Consider the following 21,566-nt stretch of genomic DNA (forward strand, 5'->3'; position numbering starts at 1 on the left):
TTTCTCTGTTAATTTTAAGCTGATTAGCCAGAAATTTGCCAGATTTATTAGAGTTTTCAAATCTTTCAAGTCGTAGCCTTTGTATTTGAAATTGTGTTTGTTTATTAATGATGTCATTTAACTGCAGCTTTAAATTTTTCAGATCTCTCAGAATGTGTTCCTGTGCAGAAGCAGCATAAGCAGTCTCCAGGGTTTTGATTTTATTTTCTAATTCTAATAAATCTGCTTTCTCTTTGCGTTTTTTGTGCGTTGAATAAGAAATGATTTTCCCTCTCATGACTGCCTTTGCTGTTTCCCAAAGAACGCACGGTGGGATGTCTGGAGTATTGTTGAAGTCTAAGAAGGTTGCCCACTCTTTTTTAAAGAATTCAAGAAATTCCTGGTCCTTTAACAGAGACGTATTAAACCTCCAGGTTGTACCAGAGGGTGTGGATTTTTCCCTAGAAATGTTTACAGAGACTGGTGCATGATCACTGATAATAATTGGATGGATATTGGAGCTTTGAATATTTTTTAAAAGAGAGTTACTGATTAATAAATAGTCTAAACGGGAGTGTGAATAGTGAACTGGAGAAAAAAAGGTGAACCCTTTAGTGTTTGGGTGACATGAGCGCCACGCGTCGCAGAGACCCAGATCATTCATGTACTGCTTTAGAATACTTGCAGATCGCCATGTACGCTGATTTGCTGCTGTGCTGAGTCTGTCAAGTTCAGGGTCCAAAACAAGGTTGAAGTCTCCTCCTATAATGATTGTGGAGTCAGAGTGAACTGAGAGTGAGGTGAAGAATCTGTGAAAGAAGGAAGAGTCGTCAACATTAGGACCATAGACACTCGCTATACAAAAGTCCTTATTCTGAATGGATATATTAATGATTACAAATCTGCCTTCTGGGTCAGTAACTGTATCCTTATGAGTAAAATTAAGATTTTTATTAATTAAAACAGCAACTCCTCGTTGTTTGGAGTTGTAACTGGCAGAGTATATAACTGGAAATTGTAAGCAGCACATAAGGTGATCCAAAGAATTTGATAAATGGGTCTCCTGCAGTAGAGCTATATCTGCTTTTAGACCATCCAGGTGATTTAACACTTTCAGTCTCTTTGGCTCAGAGCCAAGTCCACGCACATTCCAGCTAACGATGTTAAGACTGTTCATAACTGCTCTGACTGAAAAGGTGTAAAGCTAAGTAGTGCTTGTGTACCAGTCCGTGTGCGCATGCCCGCATTGAGAAGCGCTGTGCGCGTGAACGTTTTCTGGCTATGTGAGCTGCGTGTCGCGTGCGTCCTATGAGAGCCTGTGTGAGGTGATTGCAGTATGTCGGCGTGTGTGTGCGGGATCGCATGTGCACGCCCCTGTGTGCGCTTGTGTGTGCGCGCGCCCGTTCCGTGCATAAATAAATACTTACCGAGGATGAGTTGCTTCCAGGTGATTTACATATAATGAGGGGGGAGAGGGGGGGGGAGAGTAAAGGAAAGAAAAAAAGAGATAGAAGGGAAAACGAAAACAACAACAAAACAACAATAGAAACATCAGTGGGACTGAGGTGACGAAAAAAAAAAAAAAAAGACTGTTTTCCTGAGATCGAGGTGTGGATTATTGATGATCCGGTTTTCCATTCATTGAAGTAAGTTTAGCGGGTTTCTTCTGGGCAGCGCAGATGTTCTCAGCGCGGATCTGAAAGCCTTCAGCACAGCCAGGGGGTGATCTCCGGGTCCCGGAACAGCCGGCCGTCCACGTAAAGTTTGTCAACGGCCACAATCGCTCTCGAACCAGCAGCAAGATGCTTCCTCCTCAGCGGGAACAGGATCTTCCTTCTACGGAGGATTTCTGCCGGGAACTGGTCATTAACGCTGTAATGCGTGCCTCTCAGTTCCCGTCCGCGGCCCTTCACCAACTCCTTCTGTTTGAAATGTTCGAATTTAGCCACAATACAAGTTGAGTTAGAACCTTGTTCAACCAAAGGTGTGATACCTGACACATGTAGAACAACATCCAGAAAATAGATATAGTTTTATATTGTTGGAAGTCTATTGACTTTGTCTGATATAGTTTTGTAACAGATAAATATTACAATGACAGGCTGTCTGTCCTTTTTTTTCTTCATTCATTCATTTTCTTCCGTTTGTCCCTTTTGGGGTCACAGGGCTGCTGGAGCCTATAACCGGCCACTTATGGGCGAAGGCAGGTAACACCCTGGACAGGTCGCAAGTCTGTCACAGGATCACACGTATCACACACCCATGCATACTCACATTCACACCTATAGACAATTTGGAGTGACCAATTAACCTATGACGGTGGGAGGAAGCCGGAGTCCCCAGAGAGAACCCACACATGCACGGGGAGAACATGCAAACTCCACACAGAAGGGTCCCCCATTGATGATCTGGTTCAGGTCCCCCAGCCGGGACTTGAACTAGGGGCGTTCTTGCTGTGAGGCAAGAGCGCTAACCACTGCACCACCGTCTGTCTGTCCTAATCTACTAAAAAGGTTTTTGTTTTTCTTCAAACATACAACAGTATGATTATGTCCACATCTCCAAAACCATACCTCTAACCTCGGTCACACACTGATTGCTTCCCACACAGTTTGTTACAGACTCTCCCATTTCTCACCTGACTGCTTACTTGCTGAAACTTTTCTTTATGTGGAGAAAACGTTATAGGAAACCCAGCTTTGTTTACCCCCCAAAGCTTTCCTCTTCAAAGTAGTATGAACAATCAAAATCTTCATGTATGTTTCTGTTCAGGAAAAATAAACTGCATCCACTGCTGGCTGGTTAAAATAGCTGTACTGTGATCAAAGCATTGGTATACATCCAAGCAGCTGCTGGTTATTCTTTCTAAGCAGCAGAAAACATCTCCACATGTGAAAACTGAAAAAAACGGAACCTGTTTTTTCTGTACAGCCTCCATACTGTTAAAGATTTCCATAAATCGTGAATTTTGAATGCCCTCTAGGCAAACATGGCTTTTTACTGGAGTTTGAAGGGGAGAACAGGCCTCCATCTGGTGGTAATATATTGCCTTAGTGAGATAATAGTTTAGCTTGAAGGTCGTGGTATAGAGGTTTTGGTAAATGGCGTATACTTATATAGCGCTTTCTACCTTCTTACGAAGGCCCAAAGCGCTTTACAGTCACAGTCCCATTCACCCATGCACACACACATTCACACACACATTCACACACTGATGGCGGCTCCGCTGCCGAACACTGGTGCCAACCTCCCACCAGAGGCAAGGTGGGGTTCAGTGTCTTGCCCAAGGACACTTCGACTCATGGGCGTGCAAGGTGGGAATCTGTTTTGTAACAGAATATCTCCTGAAGAAACACTGAAGGAGACAGAAGGAGGTGGAATCAGAACAGCAGACTAATCTGATCAGTTCAGGAGGCACTAAAGTGTGTTTGAGCCCTTGTTAAACCCCACTCTTACACCGACGTGTTATCCGTTTCATGACAAAGGTGGACAGGATTTCACGTCTGCCATGGACATCAGTCAAAATCAAAAATCATTGAAAAAAAGCCTTCAGCGTGCAGTCTTGTGGGTTCCAAATGACCCCACTCCCCACTTTGACATGCCTTGGATAGGACTATTAATGAACTGATTCTCTGTCTTCCTCTGCTTTGCACCTCTTGACATTGATTTGTTCAAACATGCTCGAGTCTGTTTCTATGCAGTTGGACCTGTTAAACAGCCTATCCCTGGCAAAGACCACCACACCCTCATTTCTCTGCAGTGTGCTGTGAAATCTTCTCCACTTGCATGGAGACAGCAGAGAAGCCAGAGGGTTGAACTTTTCTCTCTGAAATCTCAGTGGGCGCCCTTCCGCTGTTCTGTCAGCTGATCTTACATCTGCAGTATTAACTTTTTCATTTCACTTTTTGCCCTCTAAACTAACCTGTTCTGGTGACTCAGGTCTGTGAAACATTCAACAAAAGGATTTTTCTTCCTTTATTTTTAAAGCTAAAAATATATTTTGTTTTGTTTTGATTTTTTTGTTTAGACTGAAAACGTCAAAAAATATCTTCAAATCTATTTGTCTTATTTAAAAAAGGCAGGATTTGTGTGGCTAAGCTAAAAGTTGAGTTTGTAGCTATCAACAATACAGACAAGACTATCAGTGCTTTATTAAGTTATTGGTTAGTTATTTTGTTTTTTTTCAACCAATTAAAACAAAGGATAAAAGACCCCCCCCCAAAAAAACTAAATATTAGGCCTGCACAATATACCGCAAATTTATCGTTATCGCAATATCCAGCTCTGCAATATGCATATCGCAAAAGACGGCGAATATCGCAATAAATCGCAAACTCAAAATGTGTTAAAACAATCTTCTAGCAGCTTGAAGCATTTCTCTTTCTCTTTCGGCTTTTCCCATCAGGGGTCGCCACAGCGAATCATCCTTTTCCACCTCACTCTATCATGAACATCTTCTACCCTAACGTTAGCCAACTTCATGTCCTCTGTTAAGACATCCATATATCTCCTCTTTGGCCGTCCTCTTGCCCTCCGGCCAGGCAGCTCCATCTCCAACATCCTTCTACCAATATATCCACTATCCCTCCTCTGAACATGTCCAAACCATCTCAGTCTGGCTTCTCTGACTTTGTCGCTAACACAGGCAACATGAGCCGTCCCTCTGATGTACTCGTTCCTTATCCTGTCTAACCTGGTCACTCCTAAGGAGAACCTCAACATCTTCATCTCCGCTACCTCCATCTCAGCCTCTTGTCTCTGTCTCACTGCTACCGTCTCTAACCCATAGAGCAGAGCTGGTCTCACCACTGTCTTGTACACCTTTCCTTTGAGTCTTGCTGGCACTCTTCTGTCACACAACACTCCTGACACTTTCCTCCAACCGCTCCAACCTGCCTGCACTCGCCTCTTCACCTCTTTTCCACAATCCCCATCACACTGAACTGTTGACCCCAAGTACTTAAACTCCTGCACCTTCTTCACCTCAGTCCCCTGTAACCTAACGCTTCTACCTTGATCCCTCTCGTTCAGACACATGTATTCTGTCTTACTACGACTGACCTTCATACCTCTTCTTTCCAGAGCAAACCTCCACCTCTCTAGCTGTTCCTCCACCTGCTCTCTACTCTCACTGCAAGTTACAATGTCATCCGCAAACATCATTGTCCAGGGAGATTCCTGTCTTACCTCGTCTGTCAGCCTGTCCATCAGCATAGCAAACAAAAAAGGACTCAAAGCTGATCCTTGGTGTAGTCCCACCTCCACCTTGAACTCCTCTGTCTGACCTACAGCACATCTCACCACCGTCATACTTCTCTCATACATGTCCTGAACTACTCTGACATACTTCTCTGCCACTCCAGACGACCTCATACAGTACCACAGCTCCTCCCTCGGCACCCTGTCATACGCCTTCTCTAAATCTACGAACACACAATGCAGCTCCTTCTGACCTTCTCTGTACTTTTCCATCAACATTCTCAAAGCAAAAATGGCATCAGTGGTGCTCTTACGGGGCATGAAACCATACTGCTGCTCACAAATCTCCACCTTCTTCCTAAGCCTGGCTTCCACTACTCTTTCCCACAGCTTCATTGTGTGGCTCATCAACTTTATTCCTCTATAGTTGCTGCAGTTCTGCGTGTCACCCTTGTTCTTAAAGATCGGGACCAGGACGCTTCTCCTCCATTCCTCAGGCATCTTCTCACTCTCTAAAATCCTATTGAACAACCTTGTTAGAAATTCCACTGCTGTCTCTCCTAGGCACTTCCATACCTCCACAGGTACGTCATCAGGACCAACGGCCTTTCCGCTCTTCATCCTTTTCAGAGCCTTCCTAACCTCATCCTTTCCAATCTCTGCTACTTCCTGCTCCACAACAACCACATCTTCCTCCCTTCTTTCCCTGTCATTTTCCTCGTTCATCAGCTCCTCAAAATACTCCTTCCATCTTTTCTGTACACTCTCTTGGGTTGTTAGCACCTTTCCATCTCTGTCCTTAATCGCCCTTATCTGTTGCACGTCCTTCCCATCTCTGTCTCTCTGTCTGGCTAGCCTGTACAAGTCCTTCTCTCCTTCCTTTGTGTCTAACCTGTCATAAAGCTCATCGTAAGCTTTCTGTTTGGCCTTTGCCACCTCTCTCTTCACTCTACGCTGCGCTTCCTTGTACTCCTGTCTACCTTCCTCAGTCCTTTCTACATCCCACTTCCTTTTAGCCAACCTCTTCCTCTGGACGCATTCCTGTACTTCCTCATTCCACCACCAAGTCTCTTTACCGTCTTTCCTCTTTCCAGATGACACACCTAGCACCTTCCTACCTGTTTCCCTGATAATCTCTGCTGTAGTTTCCCAGTCATCTGGAAGCTCATCCTGACCACCCAGGACCTGCCTCAACTTCTGGCTAGCAGCTTGAAGCATTTAACGAATCAAATAAAATCCCTTTATGCTTTGACTGATCAGATGGACGCCTTCCCATTGTTGACCAATCAGATGGAGGCCAATTATGTTTACCCTGGTCCTGAAGAGCCTCAACCCTGCCTGTTTTCCAGCTCTCCTTAACCAGCTTGCTGTTGATTGGCTGACTCAAGTGATTTCACATCCTGATTGACTGAACACACCTGATTTTGGTTATCATTATCGAGCAGTCTAGGGAGAATTGGAAAACAGACAGGGTTGAGGCTCTTGAGGACCAGGGTTAGCCACCCTGACGTTTGTCCCCCATGTCGATGAGGGTCATTTGGAGTATAATTTTTAAACTGTTGCAATGAAATGGGAATGATGTTTTTGTTTATTTTTCTATTTGTTTATTTACCGCAAATTTATCGTTATCGCAGTATTGATCACTAATATCGCATATCGCAAGTTTTCCTCATATCGTGCAGCCCTACAAAATATAGATATATCAAGCCTGTTTAATTTATCAATATTTAATAACCACAAAGGGGTCCAAGTCTGGGTCTCCCTGTGCCGATCCCCAGCCCAGATAAAGTGCAGGGTTGTGTCAGGAAAGGCATCCGGCATAAAAATCCCTTCCAAACCACCTGTGCGAATCAGTGAAAGCTGATTCACTGTGGCGACCCCTTAAAGGAAATGCCAAAAGGTAAACAACAACAAGAAACTGGTTACAAAATAAATAACATTATTTGGGCTGCATGATATAAGGAAAAATTATTGATCAATATTGCGATGACGATATAACTTGGGATACATCAGTGCTTCTCAATTATTTTTTGCAAAGCCCCTCCTAGGAAAAAGAAAATGTCCCCTTTCCTACTCCTCCATCCCCCCTTGTCTTCATGTCAAATACTGACACCAACTAAACGACAGGTGGACAAAGAGTACATTTATGGAAAATAAAGACACGTCATCAAAATGTCTACAATAGTTCATAAAGAATGGCATTATTAGCATGAGCTGAGTCATCTAAAGGCACGAGATGATCCTGGTGTTGCGCAATCTAGGCAGCGCTCCGTGTGCACGATCCACCTCGTAGTCTGAGCCTCCTACTAGGGTTGGGCGATGTCCCCTAATTTGGCCGTTGACGATGTTTGCTGTCAACCATCGGGATGGACGATGACATCGTCGGGGGGGGGGGTATTTTTACATTTTTCGTTCTTATATAACTGCTATTCGTTATTTTGCTTTTTTCATTTTATTTCCCAACTAATGGTTAATCCGCGATGATCCAGTATAAACTGAGAGAAGTGACTTTAACAGAAAAAGTAACAAGCAAGATAGAAAAGAAGTGTAGTCGCTCCCGCACTTAATTAGTGAAGTGGACCGGCGGAGCGCGGACTTAAAGCTTTGTGTTTGATGGGAAGGGGGGGGGGGGGGGGGTACATGAGCGGTATGTGTGGGAGATTTAAGACTGCGATCCGTCCCGCAGCTCTAGGGGTACAAGCAACCGAACTCAGAACCGGGTCTAAAGTGTGTGTCTGAGCACAGCTCGGATCGTCAGCACACACAGCGGTTTGAGCATCAAAGCAGAAATGTCGCTCAGTCCTTGGAAAACATTCAAACAATCACGTGGATTTGTGTTTCCAGTCGTGTCCCGACTAAATAAAGGCTGATGTTATTCTTACACGTTTACGTGCAGCGCCACCCAAAGCTAATGTTGTTAGCCCGTGTTAGCATACTGCTAATCCTGGCTCCGTACAGAAAAAGCACTGACCACACGGATTAAAATTCAAATGATGAGCGAACAGGTGTTTGATAATAACCGTAACATTATTAAAAGCACGTTTAGAAGATCATCTCGTATTTTACCGAGCTGACATGTCAATATATATAGCCGCTCGGTGCTGTTATCGTTTTGTATTGAATTGTTACATTCAATAAAGTTTGGAAAAAAAGCCGCTCGGCGGAAGTTGTATCCCCTTCCGGTTTTCAAACTGCGCATGTGCGAATACTGCGCATGTGCGAATGATTTATTCCGACGGAAAGTGTGACCTTAGTGAACGTTTTTATATTCTGAAAACATTTTTCTGGGCCCATCTACACGGTTGGATTCTAATCCGACCATTGATCCCATCAAGATATTTTGTACATGTAACCGCGGCTTATGGTGTCGACGCGCAACGTGGCGGGGGCGTGGCATCACGATGGTGGTCTCTCCATCGGGATGTCAGTCACCCATCACGATGGACGATGATATCGTCCATCGGCACAACCCTACCTCCTACCCCTCCCCTTTCCTTCTACCACACCCGAGCCGCGTGTGAAAGGAGCAGCTGCAGGGACGGCAGTTCAGTTTCAGGCTGTTACCAACTCTGTCATATAACAGATAATAGGAAACCATGAGTGGCGCAGATTTTTTTCCAAACACTGTCACTAATGCCCCTGTAGGTACCATAACCATTCGGCCTGCAACAACCGTTCGGGGTCCTTCGACTAGTGCTGACGTCACATTATGTGATTGGCTGTCCGTTGTTCCGATGACGTATCAGATAGTGATTGGTCTGGACAAAATACGGTATTACCATAGAAGAAGATATTATTCCGTTGTAAACAAACAGAGCTCCGACATAGAGTGAGACAATCTTCTAAACCTGCTTTTTATATTATGATTATTATTAAGTGCATTGCAAATATTTAGAGCCCAAGGAGATCTCCACGCTATGTAGTTTGTCCAAGTGGGGCTACCGTAGTTTGACGTTATCCTTAGTCGAAAGGACCCCGAACGGTTATTGCAGGCCGGATGGTTATGGTACCTACACCCCCGTTAAATTTTTTCTCCCGGGCAATTGCCCGTATTACCTATGCTTAAAACCACTACTACTGCGCGCCCCCGCTGGCATCGCATTTGAGAAGCACTGGGATACATGAACAAATAGCAAAACAACCAAAAATATAATTTTAATTTCACTGCAACACTTGAATTTAGATAAAAGTCAACGTAACTTAAATGAAACTCTAAAAAAGCCTATGTAGGAGGCGAGCATCTAAAATGAAAGGGTTTCCATCCAATTGGTCAACAATGTCAACGGGTCCATCTGATTGGTCAAATGCTTAAATAGATTTATTGGATTTGTTAAATACTTCAAGCTGCCATAAGATTGTTTTGGCACATTTAAGGTAACCATTTATCGCAATTTTCACCGTCTTTTGCGAAATATACATCTTACACAGCTTGATATCGTGACAACGATAAATTTGCGATTTATTGTACAGGCCTAAACATTATCATTGTTGCTAATCATAAATACAACATATATTTTACTTGTACATATAGTTCATGACACAATGATTCAATTAAATGTTATGATTGTCAAATAGATTTGGCTTAATTGCTTGAAAGGGATTGAAAAACCACATTTATAATCCCACAACTATTTATTTACATATTTATCATAGTCTTTTTAAAGCTAATTTTACTTTACCATTCATCAGGTAACAAAGACGAAGTGCTTATTGATTATCATCAGAATATATCTTTAAATTATTCTAGAAATCCTTATTACACATGGCACACATTAACATTCAGATGGACCTGGCTGACAGGTTCCTGAAGTCTTGTCTCTGTCATTTACTCGATGGAGAAGATTTTCAAGTCCTCATTGTTGTCTAGGCGTCCTCTTTCTTAAGGAGGCAGAAGCCTCCATATGTCTGGATGAACCTGCTGCTGTGTAGTTTGGCTCAGATATTGTTAAACAGTATTATTAAACAGGTTCTCTGCTCACATTCAGGATTCTTTCTTTTTCACATCCATCTTTTCTTGTGTTAAAGGGTGGAGATGAAAGACTGGTCTGAGCATTTTAAAACCACCCGTGGCTTATCTGACATGAAGTTCAATTCAAACATGTCCTCAAACAGAATGACGTATAAAGTAAACTTCCCCTCATTTATGGCACTGAGGCCTCTTGCCTTTGCCCTGTAATCTCTTTATCTCATGTTTTAAACACAGAAAACATTTTATCAGGTACAGCTAAAAAAGCTGTGACGAGAAAAAAGTTCACTTTTTTTGTTGGTTTAAAAAGCTTAAAAATAAAGCTTTAAAAAATTTTGATGATAATGATGGTCTATAGGGGCAAAAAAAATTATCATGTAAAGTAGCATCTGAGGAAAAACAAGGTATCTTTTGTACATGAAACTTGACGGTTGGCACAGCAAGAAGGCCCCGGGTTCGAGTCCCAGCTGGGGAACCTGAAACAGAACCCTAATGGGGGACCTTTCTGCCTCGAGGGGCTCCAGCAGACCCGTGATCCCAAAAGGGACAAATCAGGTTCAGAAGATGAATGAATGAATGGCCTATAGTCCTGAAACTAAATCCATGGTGTCGGAAAAAAGTAAACTATCATGTCAGACCAATGCGAAAAGGATGTTTTCATCACAAATGTCTGAAGACCATGTTCATTCTCATGCTCTCCAACTTTGTTGGTGCTAGTTTTGTATGCATTATTGCTTCAATGCTCTGTGGCATGGTGGCCATCAGTCTGTGGCACTGTGCAGCTGTAATGGAAGCCTACACTTCTTAAATAACTGTTTTCAGATCGTCTGGGTTATTGGAGCTATTGTCTCTCCTCTTCCTCAGGAACCACCATTTTATTCCTCTCGCAGTGTGAGCAGGTCTTGCTGGAAAATATAACAGCTGGTCAGCAGAGGGCTGCACGAAGTGCTTTAGATGTCTAGGCAGAAATCTGCATTGCCTGTATAGATGATTACAACATTTATTTCCCATCTCTGGTTTTCATCTGCAGCTTCATCAAGCTCCTCCCCGAAACCCCCACTGGTTACGGCCCTCGGTTTTTTTAAACTTATTTAGATATTTTCAATCAGAAATGGGAGGATATAGCCTCTTGAGATAAAACTTTTAGTTTTCAAGTGGGTCCTTTCCACTACATAAACAAATTCAGACGAGTACGGCAGAGCAAAAATCTGCAAAGAACTAATTTGACAAAAACAGATGACACACACACATTCATGCACAACACACTATCTCACAATGTACACCCGTCCTCCTCCATAACAGATTCTAAGAAAAGCTTACAAAGCAATATATAGTGGCTTCCATTTAATGAATGGGACACAAACACAAAAATAACACACCTTAAAATTATGTCAATATAAAGTAATAAAACTAAGAACAGTGGCACGTGTGCTCAAGATGAACCAAAGGAGCTTTTCTGGAAACTGGGAAGGATCTTATGGAACATAATCATTGAGGAAGGTTGTTCCAATCATTTGATACCTTAAAACAAAATAAATGTTTGCCAGACTGTTTGTTAATTCTTGGCACAGAAAAAAACCTGATGAATGTGGCATAGGTTATTTTGTAAAGTATAAGGTACCAAATACTCTTTTAAATAAGGAGCAGGTCAAAAAAATACATTTAAAAATAAACTGTAACCAGTGAAATTGCCATCTGCCTAATGGTGATGGCCAACCCAAACTATTAAATAATGTGCAATGAGGAGTCAAGTAAAGACAACGAAGAATAAAACGGCAATGACTGTTATAAATGTTATCTAATGCAAATGATGTTTAGAGGTCTGACCTTTATTTGTGATTACTACAAATGGAAGCTGTCTTTGACGTCAGTGTGATTTGGTGGTTTGTTCTTTTTTGAGAGGGACCTGGCTGCAAACAAGATGGCGCCTGGTGTTATCTGCCGGAAGCAGAAATTAAAAAAATTTACTCTAACCCAACACAAAAGAGTTCAGAACTTTAGAGAAAGCATTTATTAAAGCTTAAAAGAAAAAACAACAACAAAAAAGGGTCCCTAGTTAGAAAAATAATTTCAAGGTATATGGGGGACTTCCTGTGTGGTTCTGAACGTTGATCTCTGCAGTCAGGTCTTCCTGGCTTTTTCTGGATCAGACAGTTTAAGGTTATGGCCATATAAGAACTGGACTCAGTGACCCCTCCCCCCTGGCGTTGCAAAGGAAGTACCATAGACTTCTATAGAGAAATAAACAGCTGTTACTCAGTCATTCTATTGGTCAGAATAACTATTCTTTCTCTAAAATCTCTTTTTAACATGTTCTTGATAATCCTCATTTTTCTGTGATATTTTTTCTTCAAGTAATTCAAGTTATAAACTGACTAATCAGGTTCCTCAAAACATGTTGTGGTCTCTTGTCCAGCACTCAAAATGTTTGGCAACAAGTTCACTCCTGATTGGCTAGAGTGGTTGCCATAGATTTGTTGACTCGGACCAATCACTGCTTACTGAAACTGTCTGGCTTCAACATGACGGCGTCTGTATCGCAACAAATGTCGACTGAATTGACTTCATTTTGTTGGAACTTGAGGTAAACATTTATCTATGGATGACATAACACTCACTTATTTAGTCCATTTCTCACATACAGTCAATGGTTTTGACTTTTATATGCTTTTAGTTGAAAACGTCAGACTTACTTCAGAACTAAAGATAATGTAAAAGAACAATGGGAATGTATTATTTTAATAATTTATTAATAATTATGGATTTGATACTTCTAAAGACCTGCCATCACTCATTTTCAGGTAAGACTCTTCTCCGTCCACCATGCGAAAGCGTCTGGACAAAATCCGCTTCCGAGGCCAGAGGCGGGATGAATTCCTGGATGTGGCAGATTCACCCTGCAATTCTGATGTGGAGAGCAGCGAAGATCTTGTCCTGAAACCTCAGATATTATCCCGAGAGCCAGATGAAGCAGAGGGCGAGCAGCAAGCAGAGATCCAGGTGCAGAACATTTACTCTTTATGCTCCAAAAGGGGGTTGCATGCTGACTGTACTTTCTCTTTCTCTCAGGCTAGTCGAGGATCGTCTTCAGCCTCTCTTCAAGATGATGCAAAGACAGATTTAAATGAGATCAAAGGACACCTTGAAATTGCTTTGTTAGAGAAACACTTTTTACGTGAGTTTAAAAATTCTTGTTTGGGAAGCTAAGCAGAAAATATTGATTGAAATTAACTGAATGATTTCTACTTAATCATGATAACTTCATCAGAGTGACTCTTTTCAATGCCACCAATTTCTTTTGCCTCCAGTTTCCAATCTACATCCTGTTTAAAATTGATTGTGTCCAGAAATCTAAACTCTGTCACTAATTTTGGCAAAAACAATAGGATTATTTTTTTTTAGAATTAGTAGCCTCAGACTTTGCCATAGCTTCACCCAGATCATTGTTCATTCACTTGATGTCTGCAGCACTACAGATTTGGGTTCTTGGTTCTGGACATGGAGGGACAAACCACAAATCCCTTCAAAGATCTGGATTCTACGGAGCCCGTGTCCTGACATGGAAAAAATAAGATATATCGCGTTCCCACAAATTAATAAAGTTGTGCGAACGAAATAGTATCTTGTTCCCACAAAAAAATATTACGTTCCCACGAATCAATTAATTTGTGCGAACGAAATAATTATTTACGTCATAAATAATTCATAAACACGCATTGCTGCTTCGCTTACTGAACTTAGCTCCTAGCTTCATAAACACGGATTTGAGCAATATTTGGATTTACAGCAGATACCTATACATTTCTGTCTGTGTGTGTCTCATTACATTGCATTGAAGACATGGATGATGTGTGGCGAAGCACAAAGCTTGGGCATCCTAAATCGTAGGATATTCACAGAGACACGGAAGTTACCGCTGAAAGCGACTTTTGCGGCAGGACGGAGAGCATATCCATGTTTATGAATGAGTTTTGACGTGAATAATCATTTCGTTCGCACGAATTAAATATTTCGAGGGAACGAAGTAGAATTTCGTGGGAATGAAATACTAATTTGTGGGAACAAGATATAAATTTGTGGGAACTAGATATTTAATTTTTTCCATGTCAGGACACAGGCTCCGTAGAATACCACTGTTTCAAATAAAACTTAGTTGGAGTAGAGTTTAAACCGATAACTGGTAATGCCTTAGTCCAGTGTTTTTCAACCTTTTTTGAGCCACGGCACACTTTAACCTTGACAAAAATCCCGCCGCACACCAGCATCCAAAAAAATAAATAAATAAAGGAGAAACTCATAGTCTGTATTGATATCCAGCCCATTCGCAATCTCGCATGCATTTTTGTGATAATTGTGGTAGAAAAAGCTGGAAGTTGCAGCTTTTTTTTTCTAAAAGATGTAATTAAAGTTAAGTTAGAAGATTGAAAAACCGTTTGATGTGTGTTCGTTGTGGTTTCAAGACGTTTAACAAGGATGACTTATTGTGCGCTGAGACGCTGTCACTTTAACCCAATGCATCATGGGAGATGTAGTGCGAACAGCCACCGAACGCAGACAAACTGGCGTTTCTGAGCTTCATTGTTTAGTTCACTTGTTCCACGGTCTGATGCCGGATTCTGTGGAAAGCTACACCGCTAAAGACGAGCTTTAGCTGGTATTTTTGTTGGAACTGAGAGACTTTATGAGCTAAATCGGAACAAGGAAGTGAAGACTTTAACCACTTCTGATTGGTCAGACTGATGACATGTGATTAAGCCTCCAAGAATGATTGGTAGAGACAGTTAAAGGGGCGGGACTTTTCTGAAAACAGTTATAGCTGCGGCTAAATCGTCTTACGTCATTCTTATCAAAATGTCTTTAATAGAATCAAATAAACACAAAGAAAAAAGTATTTTACGATCTTTCATCTTCTCAGTGTTTATCAGGGCCTGTTTGGATGAACACAGAGCTGATATCCTGGAGATGGGAAATGTTTTTAGATCAGTTATTGAGGGCAATTTCCCACAGCACACCTGACCATCTCCCGCAGCACACTGGTTGAAAAACACTGCCTTAGTCACATGTACGGGGTTGATCCATTTGGATGCTGCAGTTCTTTTGGTTGTCTGGGCCCGTGAAGGGTTGTAGACAGGCCTGGTCATATCTTAAGAGGAGTACTGGTGTGTCTTGCAGTTCCCTTGAGGCTCATGCAGCTACTTTATGGGAGATCATGAAAATGGAACGTACCATTATTGTTTTTGTTGTAAGCGCATCATGGAGTATATTGTAAATATGGAGTATATTTGTGGGCGACAGTGGCTCAGGCGGTTGAGCGGGTCGTCCAATGATTGAAGGGTTTGCGGTTCGATCCCCGCTCCCACCAGCCAAAATGTCGTTGTGTCCGTGGGCAAGACACTTCACCCTCCTTGCCTCCAGTGTGGCTCCACTGGTGTGTGAATGTGTATGAATGTCCCGGTGATGGTCAGAGGGGCCTAAGGTGTGAACTGGCAGCCACGCCACTGCCCCAGGGCAGCTGTGGCTACAACCGTAGCTTACCATCACCAAGTATGAATGAGGAGTGAATGAATAATGGACACAATGTAAGCGCTTTGACTGTCTGGAAAAGCACAGATAAATCCAATCCATTATTATTATTTATTTTGAAGGATAATGTAAGTTACACGCACTCACGACGTACAGGTGATGCTGTTGGTGGCCTTTATAATTTGGAGGTGCGCGCAGTGGTTCCTTACTGACCGTGTTCCTTATGAGCTTCACTATGATTTTCTAATTTCTAACAGTCAGGTTGCACACAAGGAGCACGCTCTGTTCACCTAAACCACACTAACAGGCTCCCTGGACTGTGAGCAGGGTTCAGGGGGGTTGAAAAGATGAAAAATGAGTTTCATGTGCCTACATCTCCCATGCATCAATCTTACTTATCCTTACGTGTTGCTAAAGTGTTTGTTACAACCTGTCACCTGGAGCATGCCCGTAGAAAAATGTGCCTGAACATTTTCATCTTACAGGCTCACCGGGTCGACAATCTTAAAATTTCATCCGGACTAGTTGTGTGACCCGTACAGGTTTGCATGTTTCCATCCACAGCCAGCCAGTATCCACCTGAAAGGGCAGCAGAGACTAAGGCATAACAGTACTTCTACTTTGTGCCCTGTCTCTGTTTTCAGAAGAGGAGCTGAGGAAGCTAAAGGAAGAATGTAATGAAGATGCACTGAAGCAGGAGTTAGAGAAGGAGCGCAGCCGGCGCATGGAGCTGGAGCAGAAGACCACTGAAGTTCTGAACTCCAGGTGAAGTAATAAAAGCAAATGGAAAAACCGGAACCTGTGGGGGAACAAGCGAAGCATCAACCTTCACTGCTGTTATTCCCATATTTCTGTCTGAGCACAGAGAGGAGTGTTCTCCATCTCGATCACCTAAAGCCCCTTCTGGTCCTCCATTTGAAAACTGCAGTTCAGGTGGGATTCACCATCTTATTTAATCTGTTTCACCTCAAAAGGAAAAGTTCTGAAAGTTCTCTACTTCTTCCTCGAGCAACGTTCTTCTTCCCAACAGATAAGCAGATAGTAAACCTGTCAACCAGCATCCTGAAATTCCTCCATGATCGTTTTGGCATCACCATCGAAGACTTTCGCATCCAGCCGGAAGAGACGACAGTGGAGCCGGAGGAGCCACTGAGTGCCAGGAGGTACGGTGGAGTAAAAAAAGCCTCTGTAGAAGTTAAGGCATGATCACAAACATGAATACTTTTATACTCGCTAAATTAAGATTATTTGGATAAAACATATGAATCAGGTGCACTACAACAGGTGATCATTCTATAAAAGGAAGAAAACTTTCCCTTTGCTAGAGACAACCCAAAGTCATTGTTGTCCTTGAAAATGTATAGACAGCTTTACTTCCCTGTTCACCAAAATGTATGTATACATGAGGATAAATGTGTAAGCCTTGAGGACACTCTGGAAGTATTATACTAAGCAGAAATGTGGATGCTACAATCTGGTCAGAAACTTAAAACCTGAGTTGCACCTTTAACATTCAAAGCTAAAAGTGTGTCTGGATTGAATCAGATTCACACATAATGTTACACAACTTTATTTCATTACAGATTACTTACACGTTTTATAGAAATAATTCCTTACATTAGTATATGACTGTGTGAGTATTGCAATGCAATCTTTATTTTTTACTTTTAATTTACTTTAAGGAAAACCTAAGCAAAAATGCTCAAAAATGGAAATATACAGAAAAGGACTTTACATCCAGGAAAGGAGGAGATTAAGAGTAGCCTAATATTCATATTGATAATGTAATTTATAACTTGAAAAGAAAAATCTAAAAAACTCAAGAAGAGATGCTACACCAGCCTCATACTAGACCATCCTTATGCTACACCACAGATCATGCTACACCAACCTTATCCTTCACCAGCCTCATGCCAGACCACAGCTCATGCTACACCAACCTTATGCTACACCACAGCTCATGCTACACCATCCTTATCCTTCACCAGCCTCATGCCAGACCACAGCTCATGCTACACCAACCTTATGCTACACCACAGCTCATGCTACACCATCCTTATCCTTCACCAGCCTCATGCCAGACCACAGCTCATGCTACACCAACCTTATCCTTCACCAGCCTCATGCCAGACCACAGCTCATGCTACACCAACCTTATGCTACACCACAGCTCATGCTACACCAACCTTATGCTACACCACAGCTCATGCTACACCAACCTTATCCTTCACCAGCCTCATGCCAGACCACAGCTAAGGCTACACCAACCTTATGCTACACCACAGCTCATACTACACCAACCTTATGCTAGACCACAGCTCATGCCAGACCTCATGCTATTCTAGTGTCTTTCTACATCAGCTTCATGCTACATTCAAGATTTGTTTATTGTGATTTCACATATAGTATTTGCGAAGAAATACAGAGGGGAGACGAGATGTTGTTCCTTACTAGTATGACAGTGGAAAGAAAGAAAGCAATAAAATACCAATCAATTAGAATAAAATAGCAATAAAATAGAGACCAGCTTTCACTGCTAGATCAGCCTTTTGGTGTTGTCCTTAAATGCTCTCAGATCTCCACATCTAACAACAGAAGCTACATTAATGATGAAGGAGGGAAAGTATAACAGCTTCATTAATACCCACAGCTCAATACTCAATACCCAATACTCATCCATAACTAGCTAGAACCAGTAAAAAATGGTGACATAATAAAATATAGAATAACATGGGCTGCACGGTGGCGCAGTGGTTAGCGCTTTTGCTTCACAGCAAGAAGTCCTCTGGTTCAATTCCCGGCTGGGTGACCTGAAACAGAACACCAATGGGGGACATTTCTGTGTGGAGTTTGCATGTTCTCCCCGTGTATGCGTGGGTTTTCTCCTCCAACCGTCCAAAAACATGCTTCATAGGTCAATTGGTAAATCTAAATTGTCCATAAATGTGTGAGTGTGATTGTGGCCGTGCGACAGACTGGCAAACTGTCCGTCCCCTGCCTTAGCCCAAATTCACGATTTATGGAAATCTTTAACAGTATGGAGGCTGTACAGAAAAAACAGGTTCCGTTTTTTTCAGTTTTCACATGTGGAGGGGTTTTCTGCTGCTTAGAAAGAATAACCAGCAGCTGCTTGGATGTACTTTGATCCCAGTACAGCTCCCAAATATTATATTTTAACCAGCCAGCAGTGGATGCAGTTTATTTTTCCTGAACAGAAACATACATGAAGGTTTTGATTGTTCATACTACTTTGAAGAGGAAAGCTTTGGGGGTAAAAACAAAGCTGGGTTGCCTATAAAGTTCTCTCCACATAAGAAAAGTTTCAGCAAGTAACCAGTCAGGTGAGAAATGGAAGAGTCTGTAACAAACTGTGTGGGAAGCAATCAGTGTGTGACCGAGGTTAGAGGTATGGTTTTGGAGATGTGGACATAATTATACTGTTGTATGTTTGAAGAAAAACAAAAACCTTTTTAGTAGATTAGGACAGACAGACAAAGGCTGCACGGTGTCGCAGTGGTTAGCGCTCTTGTCCCACAGCAAGAAGGCCCAGCTGCTGAACCAGAACATCAATGGGGGACCTTTCTGTGTGGAGTTTGTATGTTCTCCCCGTGTATGCGTGGGTTTTCTCCTCCCACCATCCAAAAACATCCTTCATAGGTCAATTGGTCTCTCCAAATTGTCCCTAGGTGTGAATGTGAGTGTGCATGGGTGTGTGATTGTGGCCCTGCGACAGACTGGCGACCTGTCCAGGGTGTCCCCTGCCTTCATCCTCAAGTGGCCGGGACAGGCTCTGGCAGCCCCGTGACCCCAAAAGGGATAAAACGGCAGAAGATGAATGAATGAATGAGTAAAATATATCACATAAATATATACTATATATATATATATATATATATATATATATATATATATATATATATATATATATATATATATATATATATATATATATATATATATATATATATATATATATATATATATATATTACAATACATCATACATGTATGTCAAATTTGTATTCATATGAAATGAGTACACTGTGTTAAGAAGAGATTAGGGATTCTAAAAGTCTGGTGCTTTTTTCTTCTACCACTGCAGATTGATGCATCAACAATTATAGTCCATGATCTAGCCTTCAACTTGCAAACACTTTCAAAAAAAGACTTTCATATCCTGTCAGCACCATTAACAAAAACACAACAAACATCCAATCAAAAATAATATTTCATATTTTACCAGAAGATGGCAGCAGCACTGTGGCCACAAACAGAAGCCTCTGTTCCACTGAAAATGGCCTGTGTGCAACAATGCTGTGAACGTGGTTAGCAGAGCCAAATTTTAATGTTTCCACATATTTGCATTTCGGCTGGTCCCTTTAGGGGTCAACCATCATCTGTCTTCCTCTAACCTGTCCTCTGCGTCCTCCTCCATGATCTTCCTCTAGACCCCTTTCCCCAACCACAGAATCCTTTTATCAACATCCTCATTGTTCCTCCTCTCAACGTGTCCAAACCATCTCCATCTGCTTGCCTGCATTTATCTCCAAAACATCTACCATGATCTGTTTTGCTGATAAAGAAGAAGAAGATATTAATATCTTTAGGGCATCATTATAGGCAACCTGTAGCCTCCTCATGCTGGATGCCCTATAATCTGTCCACAGGTGGGCAGTATACAGTGGTGTGCAATAAGTTTTGAATAGGAGGATTTTGACATTGTCAGAGCATGAATAAAACCTGCCTGAGCTTGTAAAATACACCGTTGTCTGTGGATATCATCGTCATCTGTAAGTTTATTGTTGATGATATGACCAAGATAGTTTACTTTGTTACAGACATCAAGCTCAGAATCAAAAAGTTTAAAAGCAGGAAAATTCAATGCAACATCATCCCTTGTACGACAAATCGTCACAGCACCTTTACTGAAATTGGATAAGATATAATTTTTAAAACCAAATTCAACTAAAAACTACGAAATCATCTGCATACATCTAATGATTTACCCTAAAACCACCAACCATGCAACCAGTATTACAGGCATTCAGATCCTTCAACAGGTCATCTATGTACAAGTTAAAAAGAAGTGGGGATGAAACACCACCTCCCTGTCTTACCCCATGGGTCATACCAAACGGGGAAGAGACACCTGATCCCCACCTAACTCTACTTTTCTGATGGGCATACCAGAAGGCTAGTAATCTTAGAATATACCATGCTACACCTCAATTTTCCTTTTCATAAAAAGTTTGGTGTGATTTACCCCGTCGAATGTGTCAAGAAAACACAAACAGTAAAGACCAATCGTTTGGACACACCTTCACATTCAAAGACTTTTCTTTATTTTCATGACGATGAAAATTGTAGATTCACATTGAAAGCATCAAAACTGTGAATTAACACATGTGGAATTATATACATAACAAAAAGTGTGAAACAGCTGAAAATAATGTATGTCATGTTGTAGGTTCTTCATTACTGCTTTGCACACTCTTGGCATTAACTTAGAAATACTTTGGATGCATAAATGACCTTCAATAATTTTAATTTGTTATTTCACTGTCACTTGTTTTTGAATTTGAAACCAACTTCAAAGGCAACAGTTTTGCATTGTTCTTGCCTTACCTATAAAGGCTATGCTTTGGTTTAAGCAAACTTCTCTGGTGTCTGATTTGCAGATTGACTGAAAACATGAGACGGCTAAGTGAGTATTTGTCACATTTCATTTGGAATACATTATACAGGGAGGGGGTTTACATCACTGAGCAGAGGCCAGGTTCTTGAGTGTAGCTTTCCTTTCAAATATAACTTGAGTAGAACTAAAATAAGTCATCCAAATTATTATTTGAGTAAAACAGCACCTAATGGCAAAACTACTGAAGTACTGAGTATTTTCTAAA

General features: G+C 41.6%; 1 protein-coding gene across 3 annotated transcripts in view; it reads left to right on the forward strand.

The window, feature by feature from the left end:
• LOC101172882 (GRAM domain-containing protein 4) overlaps window positions 1-21,566 on the forward strand; it is a 42,398-nt gene that overhangs the window by 7,662 nt on the left and 13,170 nt on the right. For 2 of the 3 annotated variants that reach the window (XM_004086264.5, XM_020701572.3), the window contains exons 2-7: window positions 12,946-13,144; window positions 13,214-13,319; window positions 16,312-16,432; window positions 16,533-16,600; window positions 16,698-16,830; window positions 21,345-21,370. In XM_004086264.5, coding sequence (XP_004086312.1) covers window positions 12,968-13,144; window positions 13,214-13,319; window positions 16,312-16,432; window positions 16,533-16,600; window positions 16,698-16,830; window positions 21,345-21,370 — 631 coding nt within the window. In that variant the 5' untranslated portion in view covers window positions 12,946-12,967. The remainder of the gene's footprint in view (window positions 1-12,945; window positions 13,145-13,213; window positions 13,320-16,311; window positions 16,433-16,532; window positions 16,601-16,697; window positions 16,831-21,344; window positions 21,371-21,566) is intronic. The other variant, XM_078948278.1, reaches the window with a different exon arrangement.

The sequence above is a fragment of the Oryzias latipes genome, chromosome 6, assembly GCF_053564925.1.
Source record: "Oryzias latipes strain Hd-rR chromosome 6, Olatipes_Hd-rR_3.1".
Classification (NCBI taxonomy): domain Eukaryota; kingdom Metazoa; phylum Chordata; class Actinopteri; order Beloniformes; family Adrianichthyidae; genus Oryzias; species Oryzias latipes.